The 17678-nt window shown below is 27.6% G+C and overlaps 1 protein-coding gene across 1 annotated transcript in view; it reads left to right on the top strand.

Moving 5' to 3' along the window:
• Window positions 1-16497: 16497 nt before the first annotated feature.
• Window positions 16498-17678, top strand: part of LOC111619132 (potassium channel subfamily T member 2-like) — a 77343-nt gene continuing 76162 nt past the window's right edge. Inside the window, exon 1 of the mRNA XM_023360801.1 lies at window positions 16498-16672. Coding sequence (XP_023216569.1) covers window positions 16579-16672 — 94 coding nt within the window. The 5' untranslated portion in view covers window positions 16498-16578. The remainder of the gene's footprint in view (window positions 16673-17678) is intronic.

Raw genomic sequence — 17678 nt, 5'->3', positions numbered from 1 at the left:
TTTAAAAATGTATTTATGACACAAACAAAAGATAACAGATGGTGGTGCTGACACATCTAACTGGCAATGAAAAATTTGTACAAAATAATTAATTGCAGCATTTTTTATTATTCATAAAGCAATTACATACTGGTATGTTTCAACTGCAGATATTTGTAAAATTTAGTCATTTCATAAAATTTAATGTTTTAACTATTTAAAAAATTAATTGTAATTAATTAAAGTACCCCTATTCAACGCTGTCTAGAGAGATGTGTAACAATCCAAATGCATCCAAATTTGGTGCGGTGACATTTCAGGACGTGCGGACATTTCCGTAAAAACAAAACTAGTACCAATATTCACCACTATGGAACTTTTAGCGCTTCAAACAACAAACTCTAAGTTACATGACATTCATTCAATTCGGAGACCTAAGCGATGCAGGGGACACTGCTTAAAATGGTCCTCATTCTGTAGATTGAAACCCGAAGGCGATGAATAATGCGTTCAACGGCCTCTGTGATGCTTCTCACAAGTAGTGTGATGCTGTCTTTCGAAGCTACCAAACTTACAATATGTCCTCGATAAACCACATTTTTTAAGTTTACCCACAACTAAAATTCACACTAGTCTAAAGCGCCAAAAGTACTACAGTGGAGCGTTGTTTAACGGAAAAGTCTTCCGCGTATTTCGAAATGTCACCGTACCAAATTTGATTGTATTTGGATTGCTAAATGTCTCTAGATAGAGTTGAATAGAGATACTTTAATTACGGTCACTCGTGTATGTTATTTTTTACAGTATTAGGAATTTTATCTACTTGTGTATCGTGTTCTTTATATATATATTTTAGAAATCATCAATACCGTGATACAGTCACAGAACATAGTTTATTACTGATGTTATGATAAGAGTCTTCGAAATCTCTAGACTAAAATAGCTCACCGGTTAAACTTTAGCCAAAGACAGTTTTCTATACAATACAATATAATAAAGATAACATCTTTAAAAACTCATTAAAATAGAGAAATTGCTTATATTACATAATATTTATCTTTTGCTTCAAGTTGTTTTCTTAAAATATTAAAGAATTTAAATGAATCAAGTACTTAAAACTGTTAATAAGAGAATCTTGAAGTATCAAAGCATCATGATGTTTTGCTCATTTTCAGTTTTTTTAATACAGTAAATATGAAACAGTCAATTTAAGTTCATATCCATGAATAAAATTATATAAAAAATATGTAATAAATGTTGTTTTATAGCTTATGATTAGATTAGAAGCTTACTAAATTATGATTATGGCTTAAAAATTCAAATAATTGTTATCTGGTAAAGTAACGTATTAAAAAATACCGAATTGTGTCGTAGGATTATAATAAAAATACTGAAAGTGGAAAAGCTATTATTAAAACTTGGCATCGTGATCAATAAACATTACACAACATAAAAAGGTCATTCTCATAGTTCCATTTTTTAAAAAAAACAAATGTTGGAATGTAAGCGTAATCACGGTTTTAGAGAAGATTTCGGAATTAAAATGTAAAACAAAATAATAGATTTAATCTATCATTTAATTTCGTTGAGTTTAAATTAATAACTTACCATTGTCAACGCATTACAAATAATTCCACCACTGAAAGACTTAATTAAATTGAATTAAATGTACAATGATAGTACTTAATTAGAATTACCAATATGTTTGTATTGAAGTTTTGAGGACAATATTATTCTGTAAATGCTTCCATTTTAATGGAATTAGAAATTTGCATTATACTCTTAAATGTCATAAGAGTAGGCAATGGTTGACCTTACTGTTTGTTGTTTCTGTCCTGGTTCATTAAAATGTTTTTGTTAAGTTATAAATTGATATAGATGATGCTCACGACCATTTATTTCTGTATTAATTTTTCAAAATTAATAGATTTTATAGGCAGCTTCATTAATTTCGAATTTTTATTTATTTATTTATTTATTTATTTTGTAAGTAAAAAAACCCCATTATTATAGTTGAAACTAAATACAATATCTTGTATTTGACTCATATATTATATATTTTTATATATTTTAATCTAATGTTACATTATTTAAAAAATAATTTTAAATTAAAAGTATAGAATTCATTAGTTAGTTTTGTTTGCTTTAAAAAAATCAACCTCGTAATAGTCTTCTGTGGTTTTTTTCTGATTTAAAAAAAAGAACTAACATCAAATAAACGATGCTAAAGGGATGATAGAAGTTGGAAGATCAATAGAATTCGGTAGAAAGTTTCACGTTTTATTCTTTTATCTGTCAATATGAAAGAAATGAAAACTGCATGAACGAATTCGGGGTTTTCTTACGTTATCGACTTTAGAAATTCAATTATTATCAAGGAACAGTTTGATTTTTCAATTTTTCGACATTTTCATCTTTAAATACAGTAAAAATTTCTGCTGTGTTAGTCATAATTCTAACGAATGTTGTGATCAAAATAGTCTGATAAGTCAATCATTTTTTTATATAAAGATGTTTTATACATTTTCACATTTTTAACTTGATATAAATCCTAAATACTTTAAACTTCTAGTTTTTAAATTAATTTTTCAATTTCGACCGCTAAAAGGTCTTTCAAACTAGTTTAAATTAATATATTTGGATTAAAGTTTTGGTAAATTATGTATCAAAGGTTTCAAAAATTAGCAACCGTTTCTTAGGTATTACATATTCATTACTATTGATATTGCTGAAGTGTGATCGCGTTAGGAACGAAAAAACTACTTTTATTGAATGATATTTCGTAATTTAAAACATCGACCATTTTCATATTTATATAGTTTAATATGACATGTGAACTTTTAAGCATGGAAAGAAAAAAAATTAGCATGAAAAAGGAAACTAGAAACAGATGGTGGTCTATTAAAATTTTCAATTTAAACACATTTATTATAATATCCAGTAACGTCAAGAAGTCTTTGCGTGCAATGCTTGATTTATTGTTTTCATTAGTTAAAAGTTTGGATTGTATTTTCCTTGAGGAATAGCAAAAAAACTTAATTTCTGTTTATATTTATACTACTGTTTACATTTCTATTTAAAAGAAGTTACTTTTGCATTTGATTATAGGCTATTTATAATTGTTTTTCTTTTATCTTTCTTTTTTTCCACTTAAAAATCTCGAATATTTTAAGCTGAAATTCAGTTATTGTCTATTGAGAACATATATTTAAGAATAAATGCTCTCAAATGTGAGGAAATTTATTTAGGAATGAAATTTCTAAAAACCATTTTAAGTTATTTTTTCTCTAATTTAACGTACGATCAAGAAGAAAAATTAATAGTTGCTCGCAAAACTTTTCAAATATATAGCCTATATTTTTTTTAAAGTTTAATCTTTTTACAATTCAGGCTATTTTAGTATATAATTTTGGCAAAGTTTTGAATTATATTATCGATTATTTTTTTCTGTTTTTATAATGACTATATATTTTTTTTAAAGTTTATTCACTGCTTTTTGCTTTCTTTCCTTCACTTCCTCCAGCACTTTCACTGGATAGAGGTCGTTTGGTAAAATATCTATCCAAAGAGGTTTGGCTTTGCCTACTTTTTAAAATGTTTCTAAAATGACTTAGGCAAATGTCATTACTCNAATTTTTTTATTCGTCATATTTTTAAAATATACACTTTTAATACTTGTAATATTTATAAAAATTTAAGTCAAAGTGGTTAATTCTTATGAAATAAAACAAACAAATCAGAAAGGTACAATAAGATAATATAAAATATTCAAATGAATCCTTTTTGTTTTTTGTAAATTCAGTCGAGTCAAATCTTCTAATGTATATTCTGAAGAAAATATAATTCCGACAAAGAAATGTTTTTATATTATTCTGACAAATATATATTTTGTTTTTTTGCATAAAATTATTTTTTCTAAATTATTATTGATGACGACAAGATGAAGAAAACAAGATGGTGTCATGTTATCTCACTATAATTATTTTCTTTTTTTATTTCTGTTTTTATCCAATAAGAGAAAATACAGAAAAAATAAGCATAACAAAGCTCGTAAATAATGTTTTTGTTATTATATTTTTATGAATAACTTTTAAAAACTTTTATATTATATTTTTAAAATTTTAAATGTAACTTTATTGTTATTCAGTGTATATGAAAATATGATTTTATAATTGAAATCTTGATTGATACGATTTCTATAAACTTTAAAATAATATCTGTTTAAGAATTGGTCTATACAGTAAACTATTATTGGTATATAAACACTTTAATATAATTCAATATACTTCAAATATGATTTTTCTAGAGCTTGAAAGTAGTGAGATGGGTCAGAATCATTACAACTGCCAGTCTCATCTTTTTCCGAAATCCATAAAAATATGTGAATGAAAGTCGGTTTTCATCATTTATCAGAGAGAAATTTAATTTATATCACTTTCATATCTTAGGTTGTTACAAAAGGGTAAGTTTGGAGCCTTTCTGTAACTCTAACAAAAAGGCTCTGCTAGCCTTCTCTACCTATGCTTGATGATTGCTTAGATTTAAAACAGATTCTACAAGATGTAATTATAAATTACTTTTAAAAAATTGTTATATTAAGCAATCAGTTGACGAATATGAACTAATTTTCAATATTTTTAATCAGTTTATATTATATAATTTCGTTTAAAAATTACAGACAAATAAAATTTATTTTCAAGAATATTAAAAAAAAATACTTATTATTCATCTCAGTTGAAGGCGTTAAAAGATAGTCTTCTATAATTATTCATGTAACGTTAAATATTCTTTCTAAAAACGTTTCTTTGATTAACAGGAAACTGATGCAAACTTTCTTCCTGGAAGAAATGGATTTCGGTAAATTACTTAGAAGTTTTAGCTTTTGAAGCTTGAATATAATTAGAAAATTCTTTTTCGATACATGATGAAACAAGATTGTTTTTTACTTTAAAGTAAGAAGATTAAATTTATTTATTGATTTACACTCGGTGTAAGAGGTATTACTTTCAAGTTTTTCTTTTTTCTTTTTTTTTCTATGAACAAAGCGTGTTTAGATTACAAAAACTTATTAAAATATAAGCTTTCAGATTCAAGTTATTATTGACCAAACTTTTTCTTAAGATATTATTTTAAGATACGATGTGATGATATATATATATATCATCACATCGTATTATCTTTATATATATATAAGGAGGCAAATAACTCAAACAAACTACCCTATATTACACCAAAATTTCTTAAGTATATAGTAATGTGACAGGTAAAATATATGTTACATCACTTTACATTAAAGACTGTAGACTCCTTTCAGTAGCAAATATTATTCTGTAAAAGATGAAAAATTGAATATTGGTGACTCTGTTATCACTAACTGAGAAATATTTAGAACAAATGTGAAGGGCGGTATATAAATATGTGAAGTATAGCCGCAATGTAATTCTATGATCATAACAATAAATCTCAAGAAACACTGTATAAAAATATTGCATGACTGAAAATAGAGTAAAGAGGATGAAATCGAGAAATTAGAAGTTATGTCGCTGATTTTCCGTTCAAAAATTTCCAAAGAAATCATATTTTTCATAAAATTGAAAGAATTTCTGAGACATTTACATAAATAAATTTTGTTATGGAGTAACTTTATGCGTTTGAACTCAATATATCTTCAAAATTCAATGCTCGTCTCTGTTTCATCCAAGGATGTTGAATTCTTTTTCTTTGTAACAACTAACATAAATCAGATTTTTATCATCTTTTGGTCCTCTTGTGATCAAAATTTATAATAGTTAGCTTTTTAAAGAGAACGTTTTTTTTAAAGAGAAACGTTCTCGTTGACTGACAAAGAAAATGTTCGGAGAACTTGAAAATTCGTCATTTGCCGGAGCATTCAGAAAAAAATTTAACAAAATTAAATTTTATTGCGGATATTTAGAATAGTTCGTTTGACTTCTAACTATTGTATAGGCCTTATTATATAAATAATATCTGTTAAGTTATTATATGTATAGATTGACGGCTGGATATCGAAGCGGTAAAGTTGTCGGTCTATAGTTCGAATTCGAATCATAACCTCATAAATTTTCATGAATCTCGAATCCACAGATGCAGTCTCTCACTACTCGCAGAGCAAAACGTTAAAATAAGGATCATATTTTTTCAAGTGATCAAGTATAATACGTACTGTACAAAAGTTATTAAGAGCTAGATAGTAGCGATGTGATTTTAATTTTTTTAAAATTAATTCGAATTAGCACTGAAGAAACGTCATCTAATGAGAACTGGTTTCCAATGCATATGAAATTAATAATAAATAAAATAGGAAGAATTAGCTATTTACTTGACTTACAAAACAATTTTTCTTTTAGCAGTCGCCCTACCAATTGTGGCTAATTTTTATTATGTTATTAAACCTTTTTTTCGTACATCACCAAATTATACGGCATCTTTTCAATTTCGAGACATACAAAGCTTTTATGCTACAGTAAATTTCGTACAGATATTTTCGGTATAAAAAGCAGATGGAAATTTTTACTTGCTTTACTACGATAAATCAAGCGCACAAAATTAATGGATAAACTTTGTCATCCGAATTCAAACCTCGCCCAAAAAAATTATCTTAAACAATCTTGGCATAGAATACTCTCACATGACATGTAGAAAATGGTCTAAAATTTCGCTTCTCGTGTGACATGACTGAAATCTTTTACAATTTAGCACTTCTTATGCCCGAAATCATGTAATTTAGAGTTCATATTCTTCTTGACAAATTAAAACTGAAAAAGTAATATAATCCTATATGATTATATAGATTGGCACTAACGATATAAGGATAATTTTTTTTTTCTAATATTGTATTGCTGTTAAATTGCGAAAATATTTCGTTTATATAAGAAATTTAATGCAAATTTTTTGAAAAGTTTTTCTAGCTGTATAAAAAAGTCAAACTGTGTTAATGACTGTATTTAATATTCACGTTTCCTATCGCCTAGTATTCGTGCAGGAAGTGTTCGAGTATAAATTTATGCATTCAAATTTAATTATTTCTATAGCGTGACTTAAGTTGATAACATGATAGAATGGTGGAAAATGTCTGCTGATATTTGCAACACGTATCAAGTAGTTAATGTAGTCTTACATTGATAATCTTTTGATCGGATCACAGTTTAAAGTACTGTTAACTATAATCGTTTATTGTTTTACTAACACGTGAATAATATTGTACGATTATCCGGCTTAACTGAAAACCGTAAACTATAGAAGGCTATAAATTAATTAAATTACCCAATCTGAAAGAATTTGTTGATGCGAATGCAGGCAATAAAAGTAAAGAAACAGTTCGAGCAATTAGATTTGGATGCACTTACTGAATGAAGTTTGTCATGTTATTGTCAAAGTTATAGAAAGTTAACAGACATTATAACTTTTCCGCTGCTTAAAAACTCACGCGAATTCCAACTAATTGCATTAATCACATATTCTGTGCAGGTATTTTGTGTTAGGCAATAAAATTAAACAAACTGTTCTCGAATGCATATTATAGTAAAAAAAATATTTACATCAGTTCTTTCGGAATTTAGAGTTTTGCGTGTTGGGGACATTAAATATTGGCACACGCTAACGTCGGACCACGTGACTGCGTTGGATAGGGCGGGTTCCTCAGTTGGACACGACCATTCTTCTTGATACAAAAGTCAGAACAGCGTGACACAAGCTTTCTACCCACATCAATTGCCAGATGACGATCAAGATGGAAGACGAAGATTCGGATCACGACAGAGGTAGTTAAGCTTAATAATCATTATTTAATTGTCTGTAATTTTAAAGTGCCATTTTAATTCAATTGTCTTAAGTGAATTTTAAAAAATAATAACACTGGTAATCACTTACGACTAATTGAATCAACACCGATCACGATTAATTAAATGCTTGATAACTAAGTGTTACAATTTTATTAAGGAAATAAGCAGAGGTGCTTGAAAGTATTTTAAAAAATTTATTTAGCCTACTTAAATGATATAAGAGAAACGAACAATATACGTGACTATAATAACAGTTAAGATTATTAATAAATATCTGTCTTAATCTATAATAATTACGTTAATGTATACAGTAATTCAAATACTTGGAAGGACATATATAATATTTAAAGTATATTATTAAATTATTTTTTAAGTGAAAACAAGCGTAAAAGCTAGTTATACGCTCATGTAAATACTATAATTTAGTTATATCTAATTTATAATATTTCAGACAATGGGAAAATGATAATGAGTCACTTGGCATCGCAATGGTATCTACAACAGTAGTGAATAAACAAACATTTAGAAAAAAATATTCAATCAAAATGAATAAAAATATATTTTTGTTTTTTGTTCTTACAATATCCTTTTTTAAATTTTGTTCTATTGGTTAACTTATTAAGAGTGTTTTCAATGTAATTAGAACTAGGATTTGTTTCCAATTCGAAAATTCAGGACAACATTTTCAATAAATCAATCTAGTAAGACTAGATTAATGATTATAAGTTGTTTCTGGTGTGTATTTATATAAATAAAATCGATTCTGTAATTAAAGCTGTTGTTTTCCTAAGAAATCCTATAATTTGATCTTAATCTAATAATGTTCCGAATAACATTAATCATATACCATCTTATCCCCAGTCCTGAAATGAGATTGCGATCGAGCTGAACAATCTTACTCCAAATACATGTCGTTTTGTCATTTTTTTGCTGTGGTATGTTAAGAAATAACGACATAACATGAAAGAAAATAGATATGTATTTTTCCTAATAAATAATAACGCATATTAATATTCATTACAAAAAAAAACTAACATTGCCGTTTTAACTGCTTTCCGTCTAATTTAACATTTAAGAAATCAGCAATTTAGAAAATATTTTTATCGATAAATTTATATAGTTTTTTTTCTTTTTAATTAAATTCAAAAAATTTTACATCCGCTCACTTAATGATAGTTTTCCAGCAACCAAGTACTCGTTGGTTCCTAGAATTGGGTTTACAGCAATAGGTTTCTATTATAGAATTCCGAAGCGAGATTTTCTCCCGGTTTAAGGCGTAAATGTAGTGTTTTATCTTAGTGATCCGTTAAAAAAATGAAGTTTTATTTTGAAATTATTATGTACTGTACTGTTGATACGATCCTAAATTAATTGTTCATTTTTCTCTATCCTCGCTTTTCTAACAAACTTGAAAAAATAGAAATCTTTTTTAATGAAGAATTAGCAGTAATACTGTTATATAATGTACAGGTATTTTAAAGATTTATGCTCTATATTTACTTATGTTTTTATATTTAAAAAGCCACTTTGTAATGTTGTTTAAATATTTGAATCAAAATCAATACAAAAAATAAGCTCTATGACATTAAAAAAAGTCATAAAACGGCGCATAGTTATTTCGAGTTTTTAAATTATGGAAATTATGGAAATTTTCAATTTTTAAATAAATAAACTTAAATAATTAATAGCGAATTTGACAGTAACTTAAACTTCAGAAACTGAAACCGAGAAACATAAATTTTAAACTAATTAATATTAGATTTCTGATTGATCGTTAACATGTATCTTCTTGTCAAATGAGTGATTATATCGAACACTTATATCGTATTTTCTCGATTCTAATGCACACCCGATTTTCAAAGTACAGAGAATCTGCGAGCCAATACAAAATCACTGTCAAAATTACCGTACGATCAACGTTTTAACAGAGCGATTTCACGTCGGTATATACGATCTTGACATTTACCAGACACATAGTATGACACTGAAATATCTACATACATGTTCTTCAGTATAGTGGATAACTCTCCGTTTAAACACAGATTTATAGAAGATTCGTTCAAAAGACTAGCAAACGGTTCCAAAACCAAAATTAAAACCGAAGTAGTGAGAAGGACGTATTTGTCTGTACCAATCTATTTGTCTACACCAATCATTGTTTTATAACTAATAGATGTATAGGACAATATATATATATATATATACTGATTATATTTTTAATTATGATTGTACGTATAGAATAAGGTACAAAATTCTTCGAATTTCTCTTTTGGTAACTAGGATAAAAGTAGTTAAAGAATGACTAACTGATGAAATAGATTTTTGGCGTTTTATAGTAAATAATACTTTTATAAATTGTGCGAAAAATAAATATTCGAATAGTTTTACGCAATGTAAATAAGAAGAATGATTGCGAATCACTTAATAGAATATAATGCTGTATTTACCTTCGAATCCAAGAAATTGTCACAAGGTCAAAACGTTTATTTGAGAGATGACATGAATTACGAAAGTCCGTCTGCAATTAAGAATAAATTAAACAAGTCAACTGTTAATAGAAAGCTTCTAAGCATTTAATTTTGGACTGCTAATTCCGGTATTTATCATTTAAGTACAACAAAGAAAGAGTATATGAATATTTGATGGAGTGCGGCGATAGGGTCTGTCCGAATATTTGTAACAGAACTCGTAATTCACAACATAAATTATATTTTAGATATCTTTCTAAAAGTAAGATCAGTATCATTTCGTCATTTTGTATATTTGTGTACTGTGTTATTGGTGTTCGTAATTTAATCTTTCTCACAAAAGTCATTCTGTAGGAAGAAGGGTGAAGAACAACCCGAGCAAGAATCGAATATGAATTTTTATCATACAAGATGATTAAGCTGTTTGCTACTGTGTTGTCATTTCTATGACTTTAAGTACTGCTATATGCGACATTTTCATTTACTATTATCACTAAATATGTTATTATCATAAATATTTTTGTTTTTTACTCTTTCCGCTCTCTGGACACTAAGGCAGAGAAGCCTTAGTGTCCAGACACAAATATACAAAATGACGAAATGATACTGATCTCACTTTTAGAAAGATATCTAAAATATAATTTATGTTGTGAATGTTTTCTGGGTCCACAATGGGGGCAACCAGTTGATGAGGGGGCACGACATATTCGACCCCGTGAAAAATTTCTGTGATTGATCGTCCGGACTTGATTTCGGGTCATCCAGAGTGTTAAACAAATTCCTTACTCTCTCGGTCCTCTAGATTCCATATTTTTTATATTATAATAAATATAGCTTATGTATATTTCTATCATGTGTATTTTACTGTCGACTGTCTACCTGTTAATTCAAATTGCAACAGGATAATATTGTTACGAAATAAACAATTTCGCTCTTTGATAACATCCATTTAAGAAAAAAAAGGACAATCTTCTTCATATCATAGCTAAATATTTCTGTAAATAATTGTATAGAGAATATAGATTGAAGAGCTACTAAAGATTTTATGTCTATAGGATACAAATATGTCCGGTAATTCTAGGAAGTAGCCTCCTTTTTTATTTTTGTATGGAATTTCATTATTTCTTGTGCTGATAATAATGTATTGTAATATATGATAATACCACTTGAGGGAATGTTGAAATTGCATTTATAAAATATATAAGAACATTGATTTATTGTAAACTAAATAAATATTGCCGTCTTTTATAGAAAACTTGTAAAAAATTTTATTTTTTTTCATTTAAAAAACTGTTTTTATAATTTTTTATCAAAATTATATTTTTTCAGATGTATAAATTAAATGTAAATTAGTTATATTAATCTGTATTTTGCGATTAAATTATAGCAATAGATCTATGCGAGATTTAGTGAGATGAAGAACTGCTGACATTTTACTTGTTCTAGTAAATTTAAATAAAAAAATTGTAATAAAAATGTGTAATTTTACTCTGAGCTTGGAACAAGTTGGTGTTATTTAACATATAGTACTTTTTTACCATCGTTTTATTAAATTGCCAAACAATTATTTTATGCTGTAATGAAAAATCAGGCGGACGAGTTTGTTAAATGATTGATTTATAAAGATATTGCTGTCTTGTTTGCCATATAGCGACTGTAATCCTTTTCAATAATGATTGTTTATAGACTTTTAATGGAGCTTGCTGTTTAAAAAAAATTCCTTATAACTTAGACACGAAATATATAATGTAAGTAAAACAGCAAACTAAAAATAGTAGAAATTGTATTAATCAATAATTTTATATCTTATTTATTATATGGTATTTCTCGTTAAATCTCGTGTACAGTTTTACTTTGTGTTTTATTGCATTTTAAAATATTTATAAATTTAAAATAATGCTGAACACAAATTAATTAAAATTAGGAATATTAAATAATCTAGAGCAATTATAAATTTATAGATTAAAATTGTAGCTTAGGAATCTGTTAAATATATTATAAACTACTTATTTTATTCATATTTACTAGAAGACTATTTGTAAAACAAGTTCTTATAAATAGAATATTAATAATTATCTCGATAACTTCTAAAAGTTGAAGATAGGAAATAACTTTTATTAACAATTTAAGATTCGTTAAAGTTGTAATTTGTAGATTCCTGTGCTTACAGATCATTACGTGAAAAGTAGTAGAAAATATCTTAATTAAATAGGATAAAATGACTCTCTCTAGTGAAGTAGTTTGAACAGTAGCTTAATTAATACTCTGTATTATCTTAAATCGCCTCTTGTGAACTGTATTTTCTGTGTATTTGTTGTCGACTAAACTTCACACTATTCTCAATACTAAAATCCAATTTAATTTAATCCAAAACTTATCACGCTCTATTAATTTTAAGACGATTATTTTTAACAATTTCAAATGAGATTTTGATTTTTGTATATTCGTTTTTTACATGTACAGTATAAATATCAAATATAAAAATTCTAATGTCATCTCTATACAACTTTCTTTCCATAATGCACATTATAAAAACGTCGAATAGTTATCATAAAACTGATTTTATGAACTTTTAGAACATTTTAAAGATTCTTACACTTTTTTTTAATAATAAATAAATGTTTATTTAAATCTTTCTAAAATTATTATATTGATGAATAAACCAGAATAGTCGTTGATATTTATAAACAATGAACATTATAGCAAAAGCGTAATTTTGTATTAAGAAAAATGTTCTTCAATCGGAAATCTTGAAGTAGAATTTTTATAAAATAGCGAGTTGCCGCTCGACGTTCCAAACGCCATTGTTAAACTTCTAGGCTTACAGGAAGGCGGCGCTGAACATCCGACTTACACGTTTGGCGTTGAAACTTCGGCCGCAACCTCGCTAATATAATTATTTTTTGATATACGTCACATGATAGAAGGTTTAAGTAGTATTTCTACGGTGGATGTTACTGTGTTTTCCAGATATATTGGAAATTATCAATTGGAAAAATACATTATGTCATTGAGTTGACCATCGATCCGAGTGATTAAAACCATTGAATACTGGTAGTTGGTCACGAGTTTTCATCTTACCAACTGGTTGATCACGTGGAGATTTCCAGGTTGTCTTCACACATCTAACACCTAAATAAGGGACAGTTTCTCATTGAAAATAATCCCGGAGTCACTCCCTTGATAGATTGTCTAAGTGTTGTGTTGTCAAGATCAATCCGATTCATTATGTTGAATGGTTTCAGATATAGGGCTTAAAGAAAGTATAATGAATTATTAAAAGACGTAGAATTTTATGACTTAAAACATTACAATCTGAGCGTTCAGCCATTTATTTTACTTTTTCAAAATAAACGGTTAATTAAGCGATGGAAACTATGGATTTTTATGGATTTTTATTACATTTAAATATTGTTAAACATATCTAGTTGAATTACTGTGTAATTAGTAAAATAACATTAAATGATCATAAAAATTACAATGACTTAAACGCAATACTTAATTACGTAAAAACAGCTTCTCTATTAAGTAGAAACTCTATCCTGAAAAGATCCTCACGTGATCAGATGATAACATTGCAAACGACCGTTATTATCATATCACGTTACTTTCATACTCAAGCTTGCGTATAGACTTTACTGATATCCTTTTTGTTCTTTGGACACTGAAAGGGCCTTTTTCAGACCTATCATCTGTTTGGCCAAGCTCACTCACACCATAGGACGAGTGAGGAACGGAACCCGATATACTCGAGTCAGACCACCCCCTAAAATATTCCTGGGTGTTTCCCGGCTCTCTCAGAGAGGTAGACGGACACCTTAACCATCCGGCCGGCAATTCCTATTGAAGTATTTCAATTTAACGCCACCCTCGATTTAGTGCCAATACCATAAGCGAACAAATGATGAATGTTTATCTCTGTTTTCTTCTTTACAATTTAATTTTATATAATTTTAATAATTTAATTTATTAATTATGGGAAAATAGTATATACTCATTCATTCATTCACAGTAAAAAATGAACAAGTATATTATTTTTTTAAATTCTAGACTTGTGTAAAAAGTAAAATTTTAATATTTAATCTAAGTTTATGCATGTTGGAAATACCTTATTTATTTTATATATGTGTATATATTCCCATAACAGAAACTTTTGTAAGAGGAAAATATATTTGAAGGGTTGTTCACGTTCATAAAAAGCGAAAATTATTCTTAAGGGACTAGTGCAACTTCCACTGACGAGTACTTAAAGGAATAGCGCTAAAACTATAAAAGTTCCTTCAAACTCAGACCATTTAAATCATTAAATTTACCATGTATAATTAATTAAAACATTTTAAATATATAATGAAATAATTTACTAAATTTATAATAATAATCCGGAGTGATTAATAATTGTCATCACATCAACTCTTCGGTTTACTTTATATTTCTTGCGTAATGTAATTATCTATCCGAAATTGTAGAATTTATTCATAGTTTCGTTTAATTATTTATTAATTATTAACAAATTTATTACTCAAATTATTTATTTTTCAAGAACTGTAAGAGTTTCTCCTGGTAATGTACATTCATTAATTTTAGAGATAATTATATAGTCTTAAGTGGATGAAATAGCAACAAAGACGACGAAATACAGAAGATTTTTCTGTTTATTTTTCATAGTTTTTCTTCGATAAATGATACAATGTATCATTTTATATCGGAATAAGTCTATAACAAGAGATATTTATCTCGTCTGTTGACTTAAACGAATTTCGTCTCCATTGTGTTCTTGTAATCCCTTCACAGTCGGGTTTAATCACAATATGTTTACCATATTTCCTTTCCTTCTCCGTTTATCAGCGAATTTAAACTTAATAACTTTTATGATGAGCTTCGTACTGTAAAAGTCGAACGTTCATTTCGTAGAAACCATTAAAAATTTATTACATTCTCTCGGTTATTATGTTAAATCTTTTAAGTTATATTTTTATAATGATCAATAGATGGAGCCACAACTAGTTTTTATAATATGAAATTGAATTTTGTTGGTTAATTAAATAAAATTGAGAATTTAAAAAATTAAAATTCATTTTTTAAGTGTTTATTTTCAATTTTTAATGTTTTTGCGTGTTTTGGATGATGCTACTGGTCTTTAAGTTATTTATTTTTTTTAATAAATTGCTAATTATAATAAAAAATAGAAAAAGTCATATGTATCTTTAATAAACTGTGGCAATTTTTAAAATACTTAAAAGATTTGTTTAAATTATACCTTATTTGGTTTAACCCTTTCTTAAGCATACTTTTGTTCGAATGATGTTTATAGTACTTGCGATTATTTGCTATAAATGTCGATTAATCCGCTAAATTTCAGTGGAAACGATGTAAAAATAATTGATTTTTGTATGGATACGCATTTATAGTTGAAAGTTTATTTCCAACAATATATTTATATATTGAACGAACATTATATCCCAGTTGGGAAAAATTTAACAAACGGGCAACTTAGCCCTTAGAGATCGATGTTTTTTTAAGTTCAAACTTTAAATTTCCAATTCTAGTTGGAATTTCTTTATATAGAATAGATTTTCTGGTCGATGACACAGCTAAGAATTCCAATATAACAGTTTGCAACTTTTTGTTGTGTGTATATATATGTAACTTGTATTTTCCTAAAGTTTAATAAGTTTGGAATGCGAATTAATTCGGAGAAATGCTCAAAATTCGACACTATTCGATATAAGGATAGTTTTTGTTATAGTTTGAAGAAGTAGAAATTTCTATTTAAAAAATTTCAATAATATTTTAACGTGAATTTCATTAGTTGAGTGATGAAAAATGGAAAACGTGTCGAACACTTATTCGTCTGGGTTGGTCGATTGTTATTAATGAGAAATCATCCCGCTAATCGTTTCATTAATAGCTTTAACAACCATTAATAACTTATATTTATGGCAAAAACACTTAATTAATCTGCAATGATTTCGTTCTTTAACCCATATGCCATAAGAAAAATCAATGTCCCAGTTCATCCAACTTTCATACTGCCAGGACAGCACCGCAGGGCGTAGCACTTTCAGCTAACGGAAAGCATTAGTAATGCACAATAACCATACTTCCTACATCCATTAACTTGGTATTATACTCTTTTTTTTTCTTTTCGGAGCCTTATTGTTTACACGAATGCAAAATGAAAGCAATACTTAATTAAACTGGATACTTTTACTTTTTTTATTTATTGAAGAGCCATCTGCGTGAGGGCGCAATGTGTCTGTATTATTGCCACGTGATTCAATCAGCGTAATAATGTTCATCGAACAGTTTTGTTGCGTTAAAGCTAAGAAATGATTCGATGGTCACGCGTGGTGAGACCCTCTCGTTCTCCTAGTAAATCTGTCGAAAGGATTATAGGACTTCCGCCAGTTGAAACTCATCATGGTATGTGAAACTTGTTTTATCACTTGCGAATATAAATGCTAACGCTGTCACATTATGCACCAAGTGTACGAAATATGATAAGTGTTTAGTAATACCATTAAATAGGACACAGACTGCATTTTTGCAGAGGAAATTCAAGCTTATTTTCTTCTATCTTTTCGTTATAGTTTCTAAAACTGATGCACTGATGTTCCTGCTACAATGGTTGCATATGTAAATGTTTCGTTTTAATACATAAAAATACGCTTAGTATATTCTCCATTTTTATTGTTAAATTATTACTATGCTTTTATATTATTGTTCTAATATCTTACTAAGCCGGAAGCTATATAACGTGCTATGATTTTGAAGGGTGATTTTATAGTTAAAACAATTCTTATCTATAGTACAATGTGTGCCATTTCAATACGCCCTATTGTCTTAATTTTGTGACAATGATCCATTCACAGCAATAACTGAATTGTTATTGAATTATTAGCTATTACGGTTACAATTTAATAATTAATAGTGTTAAATTTATGTTCAGTTAGCATTAAAAGTTGTGCATCTATAATATTTTTTTACAGTTTTCTGGAGTATTCATGATTGAAAAGAGTTAGTTTTGGAGAAAGAGTCTGAAGAAAATTTCAATGCTTTCTTCTAATCGCACAGAATACTAATGATCATGTAATTCTTTGGGATCCTTTAAATGTTAAGGTCATATATGAAAGGATTTTAAAGTATTTATAACTGTCAATTCGTCGAGGTGACGTATAGCACGTGCTCTTCACTGATGCTTCCTATTTATTTATAGGAGACACTAAGATACGGTGTTAAAACAACTTCGAATACCTAATTTAAAATTAGTTTATTAGGCGATTTAAATTTATTTATTGCTAAATATTGACATTTCGTAAAAAATAACTTTAAATAAATCCTGTACAAAAACAATATTTTATAAAATTATTAGCTGAATTACGTAATTCTTTCTTAAATCGCACGAAGACGTAAAGCTTATTTTTAATAA

This window comes from Centruroides sculpturatus, unplaced genomic scaffold (genome assembly GCF_000671375.1).
Source record: "Centruroides sculpturatus isolate CEXI.00-Female unplaced genomic scaffold, Cexi_2.0 scaffold87, whole genome shotgun sequence".
Lineage (NCBI taxonomy): Eukaryota > Metazoa > Arthropoda > Arachnida > Scorpiones > Buthidae > Centruroides > Centruroides sculpturatus.
The sequence above is the reverse complement of the archived record's forward strand: the minus strand, read 5'-3'. Positions and strand labels throughout refer to the sequence as shown.